Source organism: Tupaia chinensis, unplaced genomic scaffold (assembly GCF_000334495.1).
Source record: "Tupaia chinensis unplaced genomic scaffold, TupChi_1.0 Scaffold000226_1, whole genome shotgun sequence".
In the NCBI taxonomy this organism is placed as follows: Eukaryota; Metazoa; Chordata; class Mammalia; order Scandentia; family Tupaiidae; genus Tupaia; species Tupaia belangeri.
This window is the reverse complement of record NW_006159701.1, coordinates 1,138,102-1,162,750: the sequence shown is the minus strand read 5'-3', so window position 1 is coordinate 1,162,750 and position 24,649 is coordinate 1,138,102. Positions and strand designations below refer to the sequence as shown.

Sequence of the window (24,649 nt, the reverse complement as noted above, 5' to 3'; positions counted from 1 at the left end):
TTACGGCAGCCTAAGCTGAATTAGACACATGTATAGTTAGTTTATCACATGTAGCATCTCTATGATACAGGGGTTTTCACCTGAATTTTATAGATGAGGAAATCAAGGCCCAGAGAGAGGAGTTAACTAGCCAAGGTCACACAGCTGAGAAATGGTGAAGGAGCAGGGACCTGCCTGAGATCTCTTTCAAATGCACAGCTTGTTCTTGCGAGCCCTGTGGCAAGTGCTCATCACCTACTGGGTAAAGCAGGTTTTCTTTCACTTGTCTTACTTTTGTTTCTTTGAGGAGTCAAGAGCCCCCCTAATTCCTTTTTGTATTATAGGATCTAAGGACTGCTCAATCCTCTATAATAAAAGACTTCAAAAACTTCCTGCCCTCCTCCCCTCAATCCGGGACGATGAATTTGGAACACATAGGTGCTCCAAAGAGAGAGCGGAAAAATAAAATAGAAAAATGGATATAAAAGAGCCTCCCTGTCTCATCATATCATCCAAGACCCCTCTTTTGTTCGATTCTAGCACCCCGTTGTTCCCCTAAACAGCACAGTGACTGTGCCTCCCTGTCTGTTTTCCTCCTGCACAGCCGGCTCCCAGAGGGCCTCAGGGTCTTGCTCAGCTCTGGGTCCCCACACAGTAGGGACTCAATGCACCTGCACTGGGAGACAAAAGCAGTGATAACAGCTCAGCGGTGCCAGCGGGCCCACCCTGGTCAGCCAGGGCATCTGACTCTGAAGCCTGACCGTAACTGCAGCCCCAGATTGGCTGCACGGGGACTGATCAACCCCTCACGAGGCAGCCACTGCCATGCAGGCTCTTCCCAGCCTGTGCCAACACAACCAGCTCACTCCACAGGACAATGAGGGGCGGGGCTGCGGGCAGGACCCTCCCCTGTAGGAGGAAGTGACCTGGATCTGGAGGGTGACCACAGCCTTGTTCATCAAACCCCAGACACCTGAGCTGGTCCCTGTTTTGAGAGTGTGAAGGAAGCACTTGAGGATAGACCAGGGAAGACCTGTGAGTCGGGCACGGGGGATGACCAGACAGGCCAGAGGGTATCCTAATGCTATTTCCTACTTCTTTTGCTAAAAAAGAAAACACGTGTTGAGTGCAAATGCACAGACACACATGCAAGCCTGAAAACCACCAATGTAGCTCAAATCTTCCTCACTTTACAAAAGAAAACTCAGAAGCCCCAGAGATGGAATGATTTAACAGGGACTGGTGGCAAATTGGAGGGAAGGGCTGTGTCCCAAGACCAGCTCTGGGTTGGGACATCAAGGATTCTGCATGGCTAACTGTGATTTGTGTATGAGCCCTAAATCCCAACAGGATGGAGAAATGGAGAAGGGATTGTGGCATGGCCTTGGCCCACTGTGATGTGCATTCTCTCTCTCTCTCTCTCTCTCGTACTCATCCTCTGGCAATTAAAAAAGGAAAGATAAGAAAAGAAAGACTGAGGAAATCTTACATCACAAAAATGGGATGTAAGCAGTTTTGCATCTGGGTTAGATCCTGAATCGGGAGAGAAATTGCTATAAAGGCTGTAAATGGGGCAATTGGCAAAATTAGAATTGTCAGCAGATGAGATCAGGTAACTAAACACTTCTTCAAGGCCAGATAGTAGATATTTTAGATTTGCAGGTCAAGAGGCAAAATCAAATATGCAAGGGGACATCAAACATTTGTGGAGAAGTGGAAATTAAGTATTAGGTCAGGAAAGTCATGACGTACCAAGACATGATGCAAAAATGCATCATGCAAAATGCAAGATTTTTCCAATGATCCAATATTAGTTTTTCTTGGTGCAATTTTTATTTTCTTTTTAGAGGTTTTTGCTTTAGGTAGTGGGTGCTCACTGGAGAAAGAGAAGACAGTGAGAGAGAAATTGAGAAATCAACCCCTAGGGAAGATGACCACACTGCAATTCTTTCTTTTCTATTCTCTTCCTGGGATCCTGGGCATGCATGTACATGTGCTTGGAGTGAGTTTCAAGCCACTGGACCCAGGACTTGAACCGTGGTCAGTCATGTGAGAATCCAGTGCCTCAACTACTATGCCATCTGTGGGCCCAGATGCAAAACAATTTGCATTGAGTTTTAGAGCACCATTCTTTTCATAGTACACACTTCCATACTTTGTGTGCACACGCATGGGCCCACTTCCTCCTATAGGGGAGGGTCTTGCCCACAGTCCTCCCCTCATCCTTGGAGGGTGCCGCCCCACCCAGGGGGTCATAGATGGCTCCAAGTTGCTATCAAGTCAGTTACTATCACCCTCATGGGCCTCTGAGCTGCTGGGGAGCCTGGCCCTCTATGGCTAAGTGGTAAGAGGTCCTTTGGGGGAGACAATGGCACATCTAATCTGGGATGAAACCAGTTTCTTCCCACTTATTCATCATAGCCATGAAAGTGTCAATATTTGTGGGCCAAACAGGCCTGAGATAACCGTGATTTTAACCAATTATAATTTGGTCTTTATCTCCTCTGACAGAAGGTTATGTTAATATTGAATCAATTCACTCCAATATAATCTCTTTTTAAAAAAGAAAAAAAGAAAGAAAGAAAGAAAAAAAAGAAAGTCTCTTCAAATAAAACATGGAGCAAGGCCACCTGTTCTGTGGTTCCTGGATGGGGAAGAATGTTCCCAGGGTGCCAACTCACACAAAAGACTCCCAACAGGGTCATCTTGCCAGAGCTTACTAATTATTTCCAATGTCTGGTGGAAGCCTGGGTGACACATGGTGATAAATGTCCTAATTAAGTGCACTGGGGACGAATCTGGAGTTATCAGTCTTCCGGGCACTAATGAGGGACCTCGAACCATTAGCTAAGTGTGGCTGGGCGTCCACGGTGGGTAAGACCAGGCCTAATTTCCCCACCTGAGTGAACACTGAAGGGGAGCCAGAATCCCCAAGGGGAGGGACCTACAGGAACACTCAGGGGTCTGGGAGAGATGTGATTTCCCAGAGAAAGCAGCAGGAGTATACAATACTGGTTAAACTTTGGGGTGCTGGAGTCAGACTCCTTGAGTTCAAATCCTAGCTCAACTTCTAATTGCCTTTGTAACTTGGGTTATATGTTTTAATGTGTCTACTCATTCCAGTCCCTACCTTTAAGAAGTTAGAAAGAAAATAAGGAAAACAAGGGGGTGATTACAAGAAAAAGATAAATACTAATCCAGAGGTACATTCGGGAGACTGTGAAAAAGAGAAATGGGACCCTCACCCACCTCAGGGAGTCAGAGATGACCCAAGAAAAGATGCCCAAACTCAAGTTCAGGGGATACATAGGCCAAGAGCGGTCTGAGAGATAAAGCCAGAGCCCTGGGGAGGACACAATTCAGGCAAAGGTGAAGAGGTGAGAACATGTGTTGGGGACACCACGCTTGTGGAAGTTGGAGGGTGGAAGCGGGATGGTGTGACCTTGTAGGTCGAGATAAAGGACCTGGGCTTTGGGACGAGCACAGTGGGAAATGACTGGGTCTTCAATACAAATGGCCATGATCATATTTACAGTTTAAAATGCTCTCCCTGAGCAGGTGACAAGAAGATAGCTTGGACAAACTGGAGGTCAGCAGACCCGAGAGACATCAAGTGAGAGATGCAGGTGGTGTGTAGTAAGAACGAGGAGTGAGGTGGGGATGGATTTTAGAGCTATCTGGGAGGTATGAGGACTGGGATGTGGAGACAGCTTTGTTCTTGGCAGGAAGGGGTGAATACAGTCCCCAGCACACATTAAACAAACAGCTAAAGAGTTCAGTGCAAACCCTTCTCTATTTAGCAAAGAGCAAATAACATATTTCCTTTGGGGAAGAGACAAAGGTCAAAGGCATGAATCAAATGAGAGGGAGTGGGGGGGGGAAGGCAAAGCAAAGCAACCACTGCCCTAGAGCAGACATCATTTTCCACTTTCTCCTTGGGGCCAGGTGCCAGCATCTGCTACTCACAGATGTGATTTATGCACAGCGATTATCTCAATTATATATCTAGGTTGTTGGAATTGCTTCTGTCTCCAGATTAGTTTGTTTCCAATGGAAACATTCCATGGGAATTAATTAGTAATTGGCTCACAAACAACAGGTGTCTAGGTGGACCCCACGCCTCGCCTTACCTACCTGTTCCATGAGGTTTCATAAAGTGCCCAGAAACCAATCTTCCATGAGAGAGCCACTGGGGAAGGGGGCACTATATTTTTAAATCTCTCTCCTAAGGTTTTTGATTTAGAGTCCTTTCAAATCCATGGTTTTGTGTTCTTCACACCAACCCAAATGCTTGGTATTATCATGCCCCTTTATTGGGTGATAAACAAAAAAACAAAAAACGAAGTCTATGAAAGGTGGGGTAACTTGTCTAAGATCTTACAGCCAGTTAAGCAGCAGGTCCAGGATTTGAACTCAAAAAGTATACTTCTATATTGTCTCCTTGGGTCCTCCGTTTCAGCAGGAGTCTTAAGCTTCAGATGTTAACTGGAATAGATCCAGGCCTCCCAATGGAGAGAAACAGTGTAGAAAGAGCCAAAGGATTCTTTTAGTATTCTGGATGGCAGGGTGATGGGCAGGAGACAGTGCCTGCCTATATGGAAGGAAGACTTGCTCTCAGGGAACCTCTAAGCTACTGGTAAAGCTGAATGTTTGAATATCTAGGCTCCAGAGTTGTAGCTGGGGACTGGAATCCCACCAGTTGGCATTGACAGCTTTCAAAAGCACATTGCTGTGTGCTATGGGTTAAGTTACTCAACCTCTCAGAGGCTGTTTCCCCATTAGCAGATGGGCCTGAAACAGGAGTACCTGCCTCCTAGAGTTACGGCACACTTATTGTTGTCAATAGAACCTTATCTGCAAGTGTCGTCAATTCCAAGCAGCCCCCGAGTTTCTCCCTTTTCATCATCTCTAGCAATACCCTTCTCACTCAAGTGACTATTTCTAGTGACTTAGAAAGGCGCATAGGTCTCCTAAGGGTACTCCCTCATCCCCTCCACAATCAATTCTCCACCCAAAAGAGCAATTGTCTAAAATATGAATGAGATTCTGTCACGGCTCAGTATCTCCCCCAAAACTTCCACAGACTGGACTGTAAAACACGACACTGGGGCTGACCCACGTGGGAAAGTTCCAGGTTCACATCCAGAAACCTGAGTACTTTAGCCATGGGCGTACCCATGATCTGGGGCTGGCTGCAGCTGGGCAGGGAAGACTGTGGTTTGAGATCCTGTCGGTGGTGCTGTCTCTCTGTCTCTATCACTCTCTCTCTGCTCATGGAATAAATAAATAAATACACACACACACACACCCAGGCCCAGTCTCTGTGGCCCAGTCAGTAACATAATGTATTGTTGGAACTGGAAACCACATGTTGACTGAGATTCAGGTCCCAGGTCCAGTAAGCCTGGAAACATGTGGGGACACACACACTCTTATCATGAACAAAATCTTAAAACAACAACAACCAAAAAAAAAAAAACAAGCCTTGTAGACCTTGTATGTTCTGGTCTCTGGCCGCTTCTCCGTTCCCCAGAGTAGTTCAGCCGACTGCCCAAGTTAAAGGGGATCCTCCCTTGCCTTTCCCTATGCTGACACAATGCTTATTTCCTTTCTCACCCCAATTCAGGTGTGGGATCAGCCCACTTGTTTGTATCATTGTTTGCCTGTCTTCTTTTCCATCAGATGCAAGTGCCAAGAGGGTGAGTACCATGCCTGTCTTACTAACCATCATGTTTCCACCTAGCACTGTAGGTGCTGAGTAAGTGCTCAATGGCTGAATGAATGGGATTGCTCGGCACTGGTCACAGCATGTAGGAAGCAGCCAGTGGCGAAGTCAGCTCTCGCTCCCTTCCCCCTCCTGTCTGCTCGCCCTGCCTCTGTCCCTGGAGCCTGCAGGCCAAGGACGAATACTGTACAGCACAGAGGAGATGCAGCAATGCCCAATGTCATAGCTGCTTCATTTGATTAGTTCCGACTCTGCCATCCGGGACACGTGTGCTGGGAGCCACAGCAACTGTATCCTGACCTCTGGTCCACGCGATCCCATCCTTATAACGATTTCCATGACAACAGCAACGGCAAGCCAAGGCTGTGGATTCCTTTTGATAGGAGCCGGATGCAGAGATGGGGAAGAAGGACTTTCAAAAGAATGAGGCTCTTTGATTCAGCTGAAGGCGCCTTCATTAAATACCACTATTTCCCAAGAGCACACATTTTAACCCTGCAGAGGGAGAATTCTCATGTGCACTAAAAAAAAAAAAAAGGAAAGAAAGAAGCAGCAGCACAACCACTGTGGTTCTTTTCAAGAATATTCACCTGTTGGGGAGGGGCGAGAGAAGGTTTAGTTAGATGCTCAGGCATCAGGAGTGTTTTGAAGGAAGATAGCCAGGCACATGGCCCTCTACCAATGGGGCCGTGTGAACCTGAACTGTCCGGCCCCTGTCCAAGGGCCCAGTCAGTTCTGCCTATCTAAGGTAAGCCCAGAGACTCAAGGGGCCCTACTCAACCTGGTCAGTTGAACAGGCAGGAAGATGCTAGATGAGGCAGAAGAATCCCCAGATCCTTCACTTAGAATCCCAGTCTCTGGATTTGAATCCTGTCTCTGCCACCCACCTGCTGCTGCATTACCTTAGGAAGATGGATTACCTCCTCTGAACAAAATTTCCCATCTGTAAAATGACCACAATACCATCTCTCCTCCCCTGTGGGTTCATGAGGATTGAGTGAGGGGATGTGTTCAAGTACAATCGACCCTGGGTTTCTGATGTGGCTTTGAAGAGAATAGACCGGCTAACTTGGTTTGCCTAGGACTGAGAGTTTACCTAGGATGTTCGACTTTCCAAGGCAACAACCAGGAAAGTTGTTGGAGAAGCCAGGATGGTTGGTTTCCCTAAAAGAATGATTTGGTAAGGGAGACAGCTAAGAATCAGAGAATTCTCAAGGTGGAATTGTCCTTAAGCATCCTCCAGCTAACAACACCTGGATTACATGTTGTTCTTACCCAAAGCCCATAACTGTGGTCTAATCATAAAACCATCAAACAAATTTAGATTAGGGGTGTCCTACAGGATACCTGAGAAAACTGTCAAGGTGCGAAAGAGAGTAAGATTGAGAAACTGTCCCTGACCAAGGAGAATGGACAGACATGATGGCCACGTGCAGCATCATGCCCAGGTGGATTCCAGAACAGGAAGAGGGGATGAATGGAGAAACTATCTGATTTCAGGTGTTGTGCTTCCTTTCTAAAGCCCTCTCCCACCCCAGTTTATGATATAGATATGATAGAAAACATGAGCACATGGACACACAAACGAGAAAGAGAGAAAAGGAAGGACTCTCAACATGGTCTCCCTATGCCAGAATCTCCCTTTTCCAGCCCTCCAGCTTGTCAGAATCTCGGGCATGCGTGCATGTACCTGGTGTGTTTTCAGACCCACTAGGAATACAAATCCACCGTCTGCCACATGGCTTCCAGCACTTCCATTCGGTTTGCTACAGACTGCACTACCAGGCTGGGCCTAGGTTTTGTTTTGTTTTGCTTTGTTTGTTTGTTTATTTGTTTTTAAGTCCTTAGTTAGATTCATAAGTTCTACCTGAAGTTTCATTCTACACATAAAAACTGCCACCAGAGACTAGAAGGTGTAGGTGCCCTGAGATCTCAGCTCCTAGCACCTGGTACAATACTCTGCTGCCTCCCGCTGTCTTCCTTGGGACCTGCTGGCCATCGTGAGTCATTCCTCCAGAAGGAAGAGAGAAGAGCAACAGGTTTGGGGTCAGAAATCATGGGTTCCAGGCCTAGTTCTGTCTGATTGGCTATGTCACCTTGGGCCTCTCTGACCCTCAGTTTCCTCATTGATAACATGAAGGGGAAGAAGCCAATAGATAAATTCAGCAGAATTAGATTTGTTATGTGCAAAGGGCTGGGCAGCTAAAATCAGAGATGAATGAAACAGTTTCTGCCTTCAGGAAGCTTACAGTTTTGTTGAAGAGTCAGTCTAAGAATTGCAGATTACCTGTCTGAGATTTTGGGGGATATTCTTTGAAGAATGTGGCATGGCTGAGATCATATAAGAAACCAAAGAAAGAGAAAGACAGGCTGGCAATATTTCAAGACAGTGAGGCATTGAAGGCACCTGGGCTCAGGGAGAATACCTTATCTAAGGGAGGTGTGTGATTTAGAGGGGAACCTCAAATGCATGAAAACACTCCCAGTAGGGGAAGAGTCTACACCATTCTGGGTATTTGCAGCTCCCCACAGGGACTGGTGGCAAAGCCTAAGCACCTTCCTACAACAACTGGCTCTGGATTTCACACCCCAAGGCTCACACCACCATAAGGAATACACTCACATCTCTCAATGCTGGCCACCCTGGGCTACAATACTGCTGACATAGCCCAGACTCACCATGCCTCCTGAGGTGCCCAGCTCCTGCCATGGCCTCACCTCCAACTGCCCTCACACACTGTTATCCCAGTCTCACTTTGAGGCAGTCAGAGATGGTGAAGCCAGAAGACCTGAGTTTGAATCCTGGTTCTGCTAGTAATTTGATCAACCTCATTAGAATTCTAAATAAAGATGGCCAAAAGCATATAAAAAATGTTCAATATCTCTTTTCATAAGGAAAATGCAAATCAAAACCACAGTCAGATACCAATAAACCACAGTCAGAATGGTTAAGATAAAAAAAATAGTAATAATATCAATAGTAAGTTTTGGTGAGGCTGTGATGAAAAGAGAATCCTCTTACATGGTTGATGAGAATGTAAATTAGTACAACCACTATGGAGAACAATATGGTGGTTCCTCAAAAACCTACTAATAGAACTACCTTATGACCCTGTAATTCCACTCCTAGGTATCTACCCAAAGAATAGGACTACACAAAGTTGGAAAATCTCCTGCATATTTATGTTTATTGTACCATTATTCACAATTGCTAAGACATGGAATCAACCCAAATGTCCAAGAGTAGACGAACGGATTGAAAGAAATGTATGTATTCTCTACGGAATATCGCTCAGCCATAAAGAACAATGAGACCCTGATGTTTGATACCAAGTAGACAAATATGGAGGATTAATGTTAAATGAAGCAAGCCAGACTATGAAAGAGAGGCATTGTATGTCCCCACTTAATATATACTGAATGTCTTCACTCTGTGGCAGAAAATTAAAGACTGGAATGGAAGGTTTAACAGGGTTGGGAGACAGAGACTGTAGATACTAGAAACAGTATAGGAGTGGGTGGGTAGTGGGGGGTGGGAGGAGGGAATCAGAGGAAGAAAGAACATCTAATAAATACAAAAATGAAAAGGTATCCATTGATGATAATGTGTATGGTAATGCATTGTACCCATGTTGGGAAGAATCATTATGTATGCTGTGAGGATGTACAGTGATTAAACGTAAAAAAAAAAAAATTAAATTTTTTAAAAAGGAATTACAAATAGCAGTCAAATGGCCATTACTTGTCATTGCTGCTGTTGTTAGAAGTTGGCTTTGCATCATTAGCACTATCTCTAGCTGTTTGATACTCGGTCCTGGTGGTACACACACACACACACAGACAACCACAGTACTTGGCCATTCTGGTCCAGGACTTCAAGGGAAGAAACATTTAACAGACACAAGAGTGTAAAGTTCTCTATTGAAAATGATGTATTACTATATGGCATGGTCATATCCTTGATTTGATTGTCACATAGTGCATGCATACTTTGAAAAACTACATTGCATGCTAAAGAGATATGCAATGATCAAATGTAAATAAGAAATTATAATTTTTTTTAAATGGGAAAAAATTTTAAAAAGGATTCTGTCTCAGCTCTGCAGAAGAGACAAAGCCCCTCCTTGGACCCCTCTTCCTTACCTGCTACCATGTGACCCTCCCAGCCCCACAATGGCCTCATATCACTGCAAGTCTGTGGAAGTTGGGAGATGGTGCCATGGCCTCACTTATACCTATGAGAGAGAGAGCCATTCTACCCCAGTTGCAGCATCCCCCCAAGGCCAGTTCTTGAGTGGCCCCGCAGCGCTCACCTGGCTGTGCACTTTCTCCAGTTCCTCCTTGCTGACTGATGTCTTGCTGTCCTCCATGGTCCCCAGCAGGAGCTGCACATCTGACAAGAGTGCATGGGTCCTCCTGAGGTCCCTCCGGAGACGCTTCTCTACATCAAAGTCCCGATGGCCAATCTGGAAGTCAAAGGAAGGCCCATGAGCCTAGATGGCAAAGCAGTGGCCATGATCCAAGTTCTCTGGAATAAGGATGCATGGGTTTGAATCCTGTTTCTGCCACTTCCCACTTGGGCAAGACCCTTCTCCTCCCTGAGCTTCAGTTTTCTCATCTACAAAGTGGAACAGGCATCAACACAGGCTGCTGTGAAAATTAAATACTGGCTTAGCCTCATGCTCGACACAGAGTAAATGTACAATACATATAAATTGCTGTCATTTCTGTTGTCATAGTCTGTAGGGATCCAAAGCCATTCCATTTTATCTAGTGCAACTAAGTGTGACTTCATCTCATAAGAGTGCACGTGCCAGGTGAGACCCTCTGCCCCTGACCAGATGCTGCTGATAGAAACCAGGACAGCCATCGGTAGGCAGTGACAAGACAAGGAATAATAGGGGATTTCTGGGGGTGATGAATGGTATTGAGCTGGGGTGGTGTTTGATGTGTTTATGAAAATTCACTGGGCTATGCTATGGTGTGTTTTTCTACACATATGTTACACTTTAGGCTGTACATGTGGGACACAGTTTGCCTCTCTGCACATATGTCAGTAAGCAGGAAATCTGTCCCCTTGGAAGTTCTAAATCAAGATTTTGGCTTTTGTTCCTTGGGCCAGTCCCCTCTGTCAAGTCTAAAGACAGGCAGAGAAGACGATTTTCAGCAGAAGAACTTTCCCAGAGGTTAGCACATTCCTTCTCCCTAAATCCTCAGTTTGCAGGGGACAGTTGTCAAGTGGGTCCTGAAGGAGCCACATCCTGGACTCAGCACTGGAAGGGCCACCTTTAGACTCCTTGACAACTCCCAGTAGTCAAAGATAAAGGCTAGCATGAAGCAGAGGAGGTATAGAATTATACCAGAGCCCCATATGAAATTCCAGCAGCACCCAGGCTCCTCTAGAAATAGTGCTGACTAGGGGTCAGCAGGTGGCATGGCAGTGGAGGCGCTGGACTCCCACATAGCCAACTGTGGTTTGAGTCCCAGACCCGAAAGCTTATAAACCCTGCTGGACACATGTGCGTACGTGCCCCAAATCATGAGAGAATGGAGGAGAAGGGATTGTGGCACGGCCATCCCTCCTAGGGAGTGATTTCTCATTTTCCTTCTCACTGAATGTCTCTCTCTGTCTCTCTCCAGCAAGTGGTGCATGTGCCCTATTGCAAAACAAAAAAGAAAAAAAGAAAGAGAAAAAAAAAAAAGGAAAAGAAAAGAAAAAAGAAAGGAGAAAAAAAGAAAGGAAAAGGAAAGAGAGGGGAAATGTATAGAGGCTTAGCATCCCTGAAAGAAACTAGCAACCTTTTCTTGGATAGACTCTTTAGGAGACCAGAGGAAAGAATGTGGGACCATCAAACAAATGGAGAGTGTTTTTTCAAAACTGGAGCGCAAATGCTTTAACATGGGGACTTATTTTCTGTACATCTGAAATCTGTGCTTCTGTGCCAAATGCTAACTAATTTATGAGACACCCAGAATGTCCAGGAATATTTTAGGAAGAACATGGATTTGAGAAAGAGCTGGCCCAGGCTTGCAACCCTGACTCGCCATTTTCTGGCAGTGAGAACCTGGGCTGAGTCTTTACACCTCTCTGAACCTGAGTTTCCTTGTCTATAAAAAGAGATGGTAAAAAAAAAAAAAAAAAAAAAAAAGTCCCTGTTCTCCCGGCTGAGATCAGACAAGGATCAGATGTGATCATGGATCGCTAAGCACTTTGTATGCTGTCAAGTGTTTTACAAATATAAAGGATTATGAGTACTGTCTGATGACCTGGAATATGTTTCTCTAGATTTTGTATCACTATTTTCTCTACTGCTGGTTTTGAACTCTTTGAAAAATGAGTTGGTTCTTAGAATATAGCTTCGTTTTTCCTGAGACGTATCACGTTGGTAAGTTTAAAATGGAGAACGTACACCTCATTTTTTTTTCTGAGGGCTGGGCATTAGGCCAGGTCTTTTGTCACATGCTATTGCCTTTAACTCCTGTGACAATCTCTTAAAAATAGGCATTATTATTATGACCTTTATAAGAGTAGTAATCACATTTACAGATAATGTCCTAAGTGTCGTATAGTATTCTAAACACTGTGTATATTAACACACGCAGTCATGATGAATCTCTGAGGTGTGCAGTGTTATCCCTCTCACTTTACAGGTGATAAAACTGATGCTTACAGAGGTGACATGACTTGCTCAAGATCACACCGCTGGTAAAAAAGCAGTGTTGGGAAATAAACTCAGCTTTCCTGGCGGAAAGAGGTTGTTCTAGTAATCTATCATTAGAGAGGTATGTTTTGCTGCTTCAATAGGTCTTGTGAAGGTGCAGAGGGGCATTACACAACTCAGTCTGGCATGAGCTGGGGAGGAGGACCCAGCTACTCCCCCCAGTGGGAGAGGGATAGGAAGAAGGTAGAAGGCACCATATGAGCAAAGACAGAGAAGCAAAAAGCAATTGATATGTGCACTCCTGGGAGGTTGGCATGATGGCATGAAATCCTGGGATCGGGGCAGGCCTACAACATGGGAAAAGTTACTCCAGACAAAACATGCACTGTCATGGAGAAATGGAAGTGCAGCTGCCAGAACTGCTACTAAGGGGGATCTTGATCTGCCCAGGGTTGCACTGCCACTAAATGGCTATGCAGGGATTTGAACTCAGGCAGCTCAGCATTTGAGTGTAAGTCTCTAACCACTGTCCCACAATGCACCTGAACCCAGAGGGACTCATCTTAGAGCTCATATTTGTACAACAATTGCACTTACACAGACTTCTTCATGCAGTTCTTATTTTTGTGTCTGCATTTACCCTGCACACATCCTAAAGTGCCTTTAATTCCCTGTGGGGAAAGGTGGCATCAGGGACAGTCTCTGACACTGGCATTGATCCCTCCACAGGGACAGCTCAGATCCTACCACATACACTGCCAGAAAACCCCTGAAAGTGCTGGCACCATTTCTCTCACAGAGGGAGCATTGCATGCAAAATTCACAAGATCTCAGACCAAGTCATCCTCTCTTCATAATGAATTGCTACAGGAGAGGAACGGGGGAAAATACCTCATTAGGTTAATGGGAGATAGATGTCGTTGTGCAAGTTCCCATTTTGTAGCACAAAGATTCAAACTTGGATAAAGAGGTTAAATAATTAACCAATAAATCTAAATGATGTTTAGTGTTGTTGTGGGAAGCCATTTTCAAACCTCAATTGCTTCATCATTTACCATAAAGACAAGTCCTCTGGGGGAGGCTGTTAAATGTCTATGGTCAAAGGACTCTTCAAGTACTATTCAAATATAATCTGTAGGGGCCAGCAGGTGGCATGGTGGTTGAGGCGCTGGACTCCTACAGGATCAACTGTGGTTCAAGTCCTAGACCCGGCAGCTTGAAAATCATGCAGGGCACATGTGCATGCATGTCCAAAATCCCACAAGTAGAGAATGGAGGAAAATGGATTGCTGCATGGTCATGTCCCCTGAGAAGGTGATTTCTCACTTTTCCTATCTGTCTCTCTCTGTTGAGCACACAAACCCTATGTCAAAAACTAAAAACAAACAAACAAAAACCAAATTTACACACACACACACACACACACACACACACACACACATTTTAAGATAATCAAGTCACTTTACAGATGAGAAATTGAGGCTTGGATAAAGAATTGAGCTACTGAAGGCTGCATAGAAAATCTATGGCATAACTGTGCTGGCTGATTACACGATGCAAAAATGTAGTCCACTAAAGCATGGATCTCATTAATTGGACTTTAAAAAATTATTTCATAAATAGTTGGAAACTCATTTTAAGAGGTTAGTATAACATTGGCCAAACTCAGTACAAGGAAAGATCACTATAAATCAATCTTACCCATGAGTCTGGTTTCAAAACACTTGAATAATGTGTTAGAAATTCAATAGGGCAGTGTATTTTAAAAAAAAAAACACATGACAGGGATCAGCAAATGGTATAATGGTTACATCACTAGACTCCCATGTGGCTGACTATGGTTCAAGCCTTAGACTCGAAGGCTTGGAACTCATGCTGGGTGTGTGAGTGTGCCCAAAATTCCCAAGAGGAGAATGGAGGAGAAGGGATTGCAGCATGGCCATTACCCATGGGGGACTATTTCTTACTTTCTGTCTTTCTGTTTCTGTCTCTTTGGTGAATACATGTACCCTATAGCAAAAATCTCTCTCTAAAAAAACCCAGCAAGCTCTGGTCAATCTTTAAAAAATAAATAAATAAAACACATGACTATGATCTATCTAGGAAATGCATAAGAATATATTGTAATATCTAAAACATAATATACCACACTAATAAATTAATGAGGCAAATCATGGGATTATTAACAACTACATGAAAAGTAGAAGATATTATTCAACAATCAAGCATTATTATTTACAATATTAGAAAACTACAAAAAGAAGAAGCCTGATTTATACTTTAAATATGTACATGATGAAATTTTAAAATACTCATGTTAAGGCCAAAAAAAAGGAAAGGATGTCAAATGTCTCCTCTGCCATTCAGTCTTACATGGGAGGTTCAAGCCAATGAAATAAGACATGAAAAATAAATATCAGGTAGAATGTGTAACATTTTCTTTCTTAACCAAAACTATTTTTATTTTCAAATGGCAAAATTGTCAATATAGAAAATCCCAAAGAGTCTCTAGATGGAATATTAAAAAATAGTGAGTTACAATGTTCAAAATAAAACATGTCAATTGTTCCTAGGTGACTAGTCAATCAATGTATTCCCAATGAAAAGCACATCAGGTCTGGTTTTGGAATCTTGATAAAGATGATTAAACGATCAAGAAGGCAAGGTGATTTTAAACACAAGCAAGGTAAACCATCCTAGCAGTTACCAAACCCAGACATTAAAACCATATGTGCAGCCTTTATAGTAAAAACTGAAAAATTAGAAGATATAATACCAGGGAGGGTAACTGTAGATACTAGAGACAGTGTAGGAGGGGGTGGGTAATAGTGGGTAAGTAATCAGTGGGTGAGAGAGAGTGGAATCAGGGAAAGCAAAACATTTAATAGACACAAAAGTGAAAAGTTATGTGTTGATGATAATGTATATGGTAATGTCTTTGATTTGACTAATATACCCTGTATTCATGCTGGTAAAAACTACATTGTATGCTGCAAAGATATACAGTGAATAAATGTAAATTTATATATATTTTTAATAAAATAAACTAAAAATCAATAAATTCCAAAAAGACCAAATATGCAGGAATCAACAAATGAAGGGATGGAACAGAATGGAGAGCCCATAAACACACTATTATGAGATGAAACAAAGGTTATCCTTATTAGGAAAAAAAAATGGTTTCCTACCTCACACTATACTCCAAAATAAAATCTAGATGGATTAAAAACCTAAAAATGACAAAAATAACACTTTAGAACCTTAAAAATATGATGCCATATCTTCACAGATTCTAGTTAAGGAAAGATATCTTAAAATGTAAAATTACAAATCATTTTTAAATGATTGACTAATATGACTATATTTACAAATTAGAGCCTATCATTTGACTCAAAATAGATTCATATAGAAGGCTTAACATTAAGTGAAGTAAGCCAGACATTGAAAGATATACAGTGTATCCCCACTCAATGTGTACCGAATATCTGCACTTTATGGCAGAAATGGAAAGATCTGAAGATACAGTAGTAGAGAAGACAAATGTAGATACCAGAGACTGTAAGGGAGGGAAGTGGGTGGTAGAGAGTGGGTGGTAAAGGGTGAGTGGGAGGTGCAAAGGGAATAAACATTGAACAGATAAAAAAATGAGTAAAGTTCTCTGTTGAAAAAAATATCGTATGTATCATGACAAAGACTTTATGTAAAATATGAAATTAGTCTGACAAGTTTTAAAAAATCTAATAAAAAACCTAGGAAACTGGAATAAAACATGGACTTTAGTTTATAATGCATCAATATTAGTCATTATTTCTGATAAATGTACCATACTAATGTAAGATGTCAACAATAGGAGAAATTAGGTATGGTGCATAGCTTCACAACTTTTCTGAAAATCTAAAATTATTCTAAAGTAAAAAATTATTTAAAAGAAATAAAAATTAAAACAATTATAAAGCAAAGGACATTATATAGAAAGCAAAATGATTATCCATAGCATAGGAGATATTTGCAAAATATCTTACTCAAAGTAGATTAGCATCCTATGCAAGGATCATAAGTGATCAACAACAACAAAAAAAAAAAAGAGAGAGAGAGAGAGAAAATAGAGAGAAAAAGACAAAGATTATGAGCAGGCAATATAATGTAAGAAAATAAAACATGGGGCCAGCAGGTGGCATGCTGATTAAGGCACTGGACACCAACATGGCTGCCCCCAGTTTGAGTCCTGGACCAGCAGCTAGACTATCATACTGGGCACATTGGTGCCTGTGGCCCAATCCTAAAAGGAGATTAGGGGAGAAAGGATTATGGTGTGACCATCCCCCCAGCGGGCAATTTCTCACTTTCCCTTTCTCTGTATCTCTTTTTCTCTCCAGTAAGCACATGCACTCTATGGCAAAAACCAAAAGGAAAAAATCACAATAGATATGTGAAAATGCATAAATCCACTAGCCATGAGGGACATACAGTACCACTTAATATCCAATGCCCAGGAAAGCAATCGCAAATGTCTGACAATTCCACACATTGATGGGGATATGTGGAAAAGCAGAACCCAGACTCTGCTGATGATGGTGGAAATGGCCACATCATTTCACGGAAGAATTTGGGCAATATTTAATAATTCTGAAATAGTGCATTTCTAAGATCCAGCTATTCCTCTTCCAGTGACTTACAATAGAGAATCTCTTTTCCACATGTACGGTGAGACATTTGTAAGAATATACCCTGCAGTTTTATGTCTTACGTTGGTTGAAAACAACTAAATATTCACCAAAAGAAGAAAGGGCCCTGGAAGTGGTGTGGTGGTTAAGGGCGTGGGACTCTCACATGGCTGACTGGGGTTCGAGTCTCACACCCAAAGCTGGTGACTTAATTTCTCTCTCTCATTCCCTCTCTCTCTCTCTCCCTCCCTCCCTCCCTCCCTTCCTTTTTAATAATAAAGTTAATTTTAAAAAATAAGAATGGGATTTAAACAAATGAGTATTTTGTGGCCATTAAACTGTGCTGATCCCACATGGGAAGGTCCTGAGGCCTCCCTGTACATGCCAGACACACGCGCATATGCCTGTCACCCTGGCTGGCTGTGGCTGGGTGTAGATCTAGTGTGAAGATCCTGCTGGGGTGCATCTCTCTTTCTCCATCTCTGTCTCTCTCTCATGAAATAAAGAAAATTTTCAAAAAAAAAAACAAGGAAGAATCAGAGCTGCATGTATTATTATGAATTCATCTCATAAATACAGTGAGGAAAACAAAGTAAAAGGTAGAATCTTATATACAGTATGTGGGTAAGGTTGAATATACAAATATACATACACAGGGCCAGCCATAGCATAGCAGTTAAGATGCTGGATTCCCATATGGCCAAACACTTAAGGCACTGGATTCCTACATGGTCAATCGTGTTTCGAGTCCTGGACCTGACAGTTTGAAAATCACACCAGGCACGTGTGAATGTGTGCCCAAAATCCCAGGAGGAGAATGAAAGACTGGGGATTATGACATGGCCATATCCCTCAGGGGATGATTTCTCACTTTCCCACTCACCGTCTCACTCTGTCTCTCTGGCAAGCTCATGTGCTCCTTGGGAGAAAAAAAAATTTTTTTTAAATACATACACAGGAATTATAATCTCCAACCTCAGGTTCACTGTTTCCTCCAGGGAGAGAGGGAAAAAGAGGAAAGATGAGGGTGGAGTGAAATTAGGAAGGAACAGCAAGAGGCCACCGACTGTTTGTGAAATGCTTTGTTTCCTTAAAAATATCTGAATCAAACAAGGCAAAATGTTAATTTATGTGAACCCTGGGTGCTTGGTGCAAAAACATCAATTACATTATTCATCTGACTTTTCTATGCTTTGCAAAGGTCAAAAAAACATTTAAAATCATCAAACACGATCATTTATTAAAAGGTTGCATCTTGGTGACTAACACAAACTGGTATTTTATTCTTCTAAAGTTACCTTCCTTTTACATGTAAAATCTATATTAATATATTTATAAAAATTTCCTTTACTGGATTACCCACTGTTTTCTTTCTTTCTTTTTAAAAATTTATTTTTTTCAATCACTGGATATTATTACAGCTTGTAAAATGTATTTTCCCAGCATGAATGCACTGTATATTAGTCCAGTTAAAGATATTATCATATACGTTATAATCACCAGATAATTTACAATTTTCATGTCCCTTAAATGTTTTGCTTCTTCCTTTTTCTCCTTGACTCAGGGCACATGTACTTGGGAGAGGAAGAAAGAGACAAAGCATGAGAAAGGGAAAGTGAGAAAGCATCCCACAAAGGGTATTATCACACCTCAATCCCTCTCTCTCTCTCTCTCCTTCCTTTCAGGAATTTGGTCATGCATGTACACATGCCTGGCATGTTTCTCAAGTCTCTAGATCCAGGAACTGAACCATGCAGTTGGTCACATGGGGTCCAGTCACCTAAACTACCATGCCACAGTCTGGTCTTTACTTCATTTTCTCAAGTAGACTGTACTGAACACACTGCAACCTTCTCCCGAAGATTGCCAACTATTAGTCTAAATTATGGTACTGAGCCGTGCCCTCCTGCGTTGATGCTGAAGAAAACAGCCTCATTTATTCCGAACTCAAGGGTCCCAATTGTTTGGTTGGAAAACTAGAAAACTCAGAGAGAAGGGAGACTATATAGCTTTCCTATCAATTCCCTCAGCTTCCAATTTATTCCCAGAGCCTTGGTGGCCCTGCTCTAGGATTCACTTATTTAATCCATTCAATCAATGTGTTTTTAAATACTTAATGAGCACCTATTTTGTTCAAGGCCTGGATAACCATTTGAAATGAACCCACATTCCTTTGTGAATAAAGTGAGTGACTTTATGGAAGGATATTAACAGCAAGGCCATTACTAATTAACAGGCATTGAATGTACTCCTAGGATAGTTGAAAAAGTATCAGAGAAGTCACAGGCACGTCTATCTACTGTTGGATTTGATGCAGCAGCAGCTTAGGAAGGGAAAGGAATTCTGGGGGAATAGAGGAGTGATTCCTCCCAACTGTAAAATCAGAAACTGGCTCTGAGCTCTGCTGGCTATTTTATGTAGGGAGGGTAGTTGATTTTGTCCCCAAAAAACATTGGACAATGTGTGTAGATATTTCTGGTTGTCACAATGGACATGCTACTGGCACCTAGTGTGCAGAGGCTAGGGATACTTCTTAACATTCTGGAATGCACAGGACAGCTTCTACCATAAAGAATGACCCAAGTCAAGATGGCCATAGTACTGCAGCAGAGAACCCTGCTATACAGTGATAGCTACAACCACACAAGTTTCTGCTCTCCAGAAGCTCAGAGTGAGTAACTAGCTCATCCATAACCATGAGAAGTAGACTGACTAAACTTTAAAGCCTCACTCTGAGCCTGGATGCTTCTAGCAAAAGCCTTGTTCTCCTGAGACTAGCCATGACCACAGCAGCTATTCACATTCATCTCATTAAAGCAAAGGCTATCTACACTCTTACCCTGACAGCTGCTGAAGGGTAAGATGACCTCATCTATCACTCTGACTGGGTCCATACTGTTTATTCCCATAGGTTCTTCCAATAACTGTGCCGTTCACAGGCCTTTAAAAGTTTCCTTTGAAGAAACTTATAGTGAATATGGACAGAGATGGTGGGTGCTATGGTTTGGATAATGGTGTGTCCCCCAAGGGTGCATGTTCTAAAAGCTTTGTCTCTGGTATAATGACTTTGGGAGGTGGTGAGATCTTTAAGAGGTGGGGCCTAATTGGAAAGCACTATCCAGTTGGTTGAGGGCATGGGAGGAACAAACAGAGGAAGTGAGAACCCTGTTCCCTCTCTCTTTGCTTGTGCCCGCAATCCTCTCCATTTCTGTCAGCCATATTGTGTTGTACAACCAGAATCTGGCTTGTACCAGCCCCAAACCTTTGGAGTTCCCAGCCACCGGATTTTTGAGCCAAACAAAACCCTACTCTTTATAAATCATCTACTTTCTGGTATTTCTGTTTACCAACACAATAAAAGACTATATAGTGTAGAGAAGAGGACACTTGGGGGAAACAGAAAGAAACCAGCTGAAAGGTCTGTTCTCTGACTTCTCCCGAGGATGAGAGGATAATTTCCCTCTAATTGTTCTTTCCCTGAATCTACCTCTCTACTGGAGAGGCAGGGAATATGCCCTTCCAAACGTATGCTGAGATCTCCACCTTACCTGATCACAGAGGGTCCCAATCAAGCCTTCCAAATCTTGCTTCTCATGAAGGACCATCTGCTTCTCTTCATATTCTTGCTCTAGCTGCATTTCTAGCTGGCGGAGCTGTGGACACAGAGGGCAGATGCATGCACAGGGTGAATGATCTCCATCTGGACTAATTCCCCAATGCAAGAACCCTTGGGATGAGGCGGATGTGGAGTTTGTGGATTTGTTCCACAAAAACTGCCCTGGTGATGAGGAGTTCTCCAACTGAGAACTTGGGAGTCTAAAAGCTTGGGAGCTGGACAAAGGTGGGGAGAGTTGACCACTTAAAAAGATCCCCTTGCCATTGACTTTAAAGCCCCTTCCCCCAGGTCCCCACCAGAATGGAGATCTCCCTCCTATAGCTATAGACAACACTTGAATATGTACAAGTTTTGGCACTCTGATTTTTAAAGGCTCTGGATAGCATTACAGCCAACATTTTAAAATGCATCTGTCTCCCTTATTCAATACACTATGATACAGCAAAAATGTTCCAAAAAAAGAAAAAAGTTGCATTGGCAAATATTTGGTTTTTTTTTTTTTTTTTTGGCTGCCTGTTTGTTCCCCCTCCAACATTAATAAATTGACACCTTAATTCTCAGTGCAGTTGGAGGTAGGGTATAGGGAAGGAAGGATAAATAGGTTTAGATGAGACCATGAGAGCAGATTTCGTGGTGGAATTTGTATTCTTATAAAAGACTTCAGGGAGCTTGCTTCCTCTCTCTCTCTCTCCATCAGGTGAGACTACAATGAGGAGGCAGCCATCTACAGGCCAGGAAGAGAACCCTCACCAGACACCAAAGCTGCTGGCACTTTGATCCTGGGCTTCCCAGTCTCCAGAACTGTGAGAAATAAATGCTTGCTGCTTAAGCCAGACTATGGTATTCTCCTATAGTGGTCTGAACTGTCTAAGACATTTGATAATGACAACCTCATTTTTTAGAAAAAGAATAAATTTTATTTAATAGAATTTTTTAATGTAGGTTACACACACTTGCTGGACAGTCAGAGAGAGGAAAAGTGAGAAATAAACCCCCTCCTGAGGGGTAGGGGAGATGGTTACACCACAATCCTTTTTCCTCCATTATCCTCTTGGGATTTGGGGCATGCATGCACATGCACCAGCATGATTTTCAACCCATCAGATCTGGGACTCAAACTGTGCAGTTGGCCATGTGGGATCCAGTGCCTTAACCTCCACCCCAAACCTCATTTAATTGACATTGGGTTTTGATTTCTCAGTGATTGCCCAGTACAGACATTCTCCTCTAGAATGACTACTCCTACTATAGCTTTGCAGCCTCACCAGCCTCTCTTGAGTATGTTGTCTCATCCCTTTCATCTTTCATTTCCACCACCAGACTTTAGTGACCCTATTTCGCAGATGGACAAACTAAGCCCTGAGGAGGACCGCAAGTACATACTCTTAAATTAAGTGTTGTTGACAAGAGTAAGAGTTTCTGGCCCCAACTCTTTCTGCCACCCCACACAGCTGTAGAATTTCTACTCTGGTCACTCACAATTGATTTCCTGCCATGCTGGGAGATAGCCTGAACAGAGCAGTCACTGGAATTTGAAGTCAATGTTGGTGTCTGTTATAAGGAGAAAAACACCTTTCTCTGACCTTACTCTCTCCTTTTATAAATCTGTCCAAGAAAAAGCCTCAGGAGGGTCTGGGTCACATCTCCAACTCATTAGAGCCCTGGGAATCAGGGAACATACAACACTTTGAGGAACTCTGAACAAAAGTTTGTGTAACCTTCCCCTGTAGGAACATAGACAGGACTGGGGGCTTCCATCTCTCTTGATGCTCTTCAGCTGAGACATATAAGGCACTGTGCCCATATCTGTTTTTAGAATGAAGACCAGAACATCTAAAACTCATTTTGAAAAATATGCAACATAAGAAAAGCTATAAATCAAGCAAGGTAAAGTTATCTAGGATGTGTTCTGTAGAATATTTCCACATGTGCTCACAGGTATGATGGGGGAAGATGGGAGAGAAAGAAGAGGTGATGGTAGCATAAGAGTGGGAACCTGGAGCCAGCAGGTGGCATGGCGGTTAAGGTGCTGGATTCCCACAAGGCCTACTATGGTTTGAGTCTTGGACCTGGTGCTTGAAAATCATGCCAGATGTATGTATGTGAGTGCCCAAACACCTAAGAGGAGAATGGAGTAGAAGGGATTATGTATGCCATTCCCCCTGGGATGGAAGGAGTGATTTCTCACTATGCCTCTCTCTGTCTCTCTTTGTTTCTCTCCAGTGAGTGCACACACCCTATGGCAAATCAAACAAACAAAGCAGGAACCTGTTGTATGAGGCTGAATTGAAAACTTTAAGCAATTCTGCTCTAAGGACTCATGTTACATTCCCATTAGTCAATCTCTCTATGAGAATGCTTATCTCAGCATTGGTTAAAATGACAGAAAACCAGAAACAACCTAAGTGTCCAATAACAGGGGATTTGTCAGATAAATTAGAGCACCTGCTGAAAGTTGATTACTAGGCTATTACACATAAACACTGGATCTATATTTCTGGACATGAAAAGAGACTGTGGCAATATCTGAGTGCAGTTGGCTTCAAAACAGCATAACTTCACTTAGTAAAAATGGTATCTCTCCAAATATGTATGCATGTACATACAGTGAAAGAGAGACATGAAAGAACATTTAAAATGGTAGTTAATGATGCCAGGAGGTAAGATTTCAGGAGTTTACAGCTTTCTTAAACTGTGTGAAATGTCTGCAAAGAGCTTGGAAAAAAATGGAAGAAATGATCTGAATTTCAAGGGAATTAGAAAGGAAGTAGTCCCATTACTGAAACTTAGAATTCCTCATCCAATGTGTCCATCACCTGGCATTATGGGCTCTTGGTTGAAATCTTGGAGTGATTATGCTGGGCAATTCCAGAGGCTCCTGAAAGTTCCACAATTATATTTTAGATAGATATTTCTGCTCCTGCAGCTTTGAAAACACCTGAGGAGCTCAAGTCTCAGGTGGTTGCAGAAAGAGCCTGTTCCCAGGCACTAGCTTCCTCCTCAAACTCAGGAAGAGTTGAACATGCCAGGCAAACATGCCAGGACCCAAGAGCACAGCTGTGCTTGCTGTTCACATACCCTCTTCTGGCAGGACTGACGGACATCCTCCAGCTCTTCCTCCTGGTCTTCGCGGTCCTTCTGGTGCATCTGCTTCATCCGCTCGATCTCCAGCTCAAACCGCTGGCGGAGCTGGGGGACAGCAAAGACAGAATGTGAAGATGGCCTATTCCATCCCCCCTGCTCTCCATGTCACCTTTGACAATCCAGCTGCAACTCTCAGCTTTGGAATGCATGGTTGATAGTCAAGTGATCTCCCTACACACCCTGAAGGGTAGACAAATAGCCCAAGTGTTCTCTCTATCCCTTCCTGTGGCCATGACAGACATTAGCAATCAAGCACACTCTTCCACTGAGTTTAGAGACAGCCTCAGAATCCTTCCCAACACCCTTCAAATGAAACCAATTTGTCACCCCTGGAGCAGCTATTGGCAGTGGTTTTTTGGATGGATGAATGGGTGGATGTACAATAGAACAAAACTTTTTGAAGATATGAAAGTCAGCACAGGGAATTAAGTTGTTCAAGATGTTTATCTTAGAAATTTACCTCTGGATGAGTTTTTTTTTTTCATAGAAAACTTTTTTAAAAAGTTTTTTGGGGGGCTATAGGGTGCATAGCAAGACAGAGAGAGGGAAAGTAAAAAATCACCCTAAGTGGGGATGACCACACCACAATCTCTTCTCCTCCATTCTCCTCTAGGAATTTTGGCCATGCAGTTGACGTGATTTTTCAAGCCACCAGATCTGGGACTCAAACCACAGAGTCAGCCATGAGGGATCCAGTGCCTTAACCTCTATACCATCTGCTAGCCCCAAAATAACCATCTTAAAATGCTGTTATGATAATTAGATAAGATGATTCATATAAAGCACCGAGCATGGTACCTGACACACAAATATTACTTTCTTTTTCCCCATTATTTTGAAAAAAATAGAGAAAAGACTC

At 42.8% G+C, this 24,649-nt stretch overlaps 1 protein-coding gene and 1 long non-coding RNA gene across 4 annotated transcripts in view; one reads left to right on the top strand and one right to left on the bottom strand.

The window, feature by feature from the left end:
- The window catches only part of MYO18B (myosin XVIIIB), a 305,047-nt gene that overhangs the window by 92,555 nt on the left and 187,843 nt on the right, over positions 1 to 24,649 (bottom strand). For all 3 annotated transcript variants that reach the window (XM_006147864.2, XM_006147865.1, XM_006147866.1), the window contains 3 exons: positions 23,725 to 23,835; positions 20,579 to 20,683; positions 10,018 to 10,170 (listed from right to left, as the gene is read on the bottom strand). In XM_006147864.2, the coding sequence (XP_006147926.1) occupies positions 10,018 to 10,170; positions 20,579 to 20,683; positions 23,725 to 23,835 (369 nt within the window). The remainder of the gene's footprint in view (positions 1 to 10,017; positions 10,171 to 20,578; positions 20,684 to 23,724; positions 23,836 to 24,649) is intronic.
- LOC106734810 (uncharacterized) lies at positions 929 to 21,423 on the top strand. The gene is made up of 4 exons (XR_003549319.1): positions 929 to 1,014; positions 3,538 to 3,605; positions 5,606 to 5,678; positions 21,344 to 21,423. It is a non-coding gene; the product is annotated as an uncharacterized LOC106734810 (long non-coding RNA).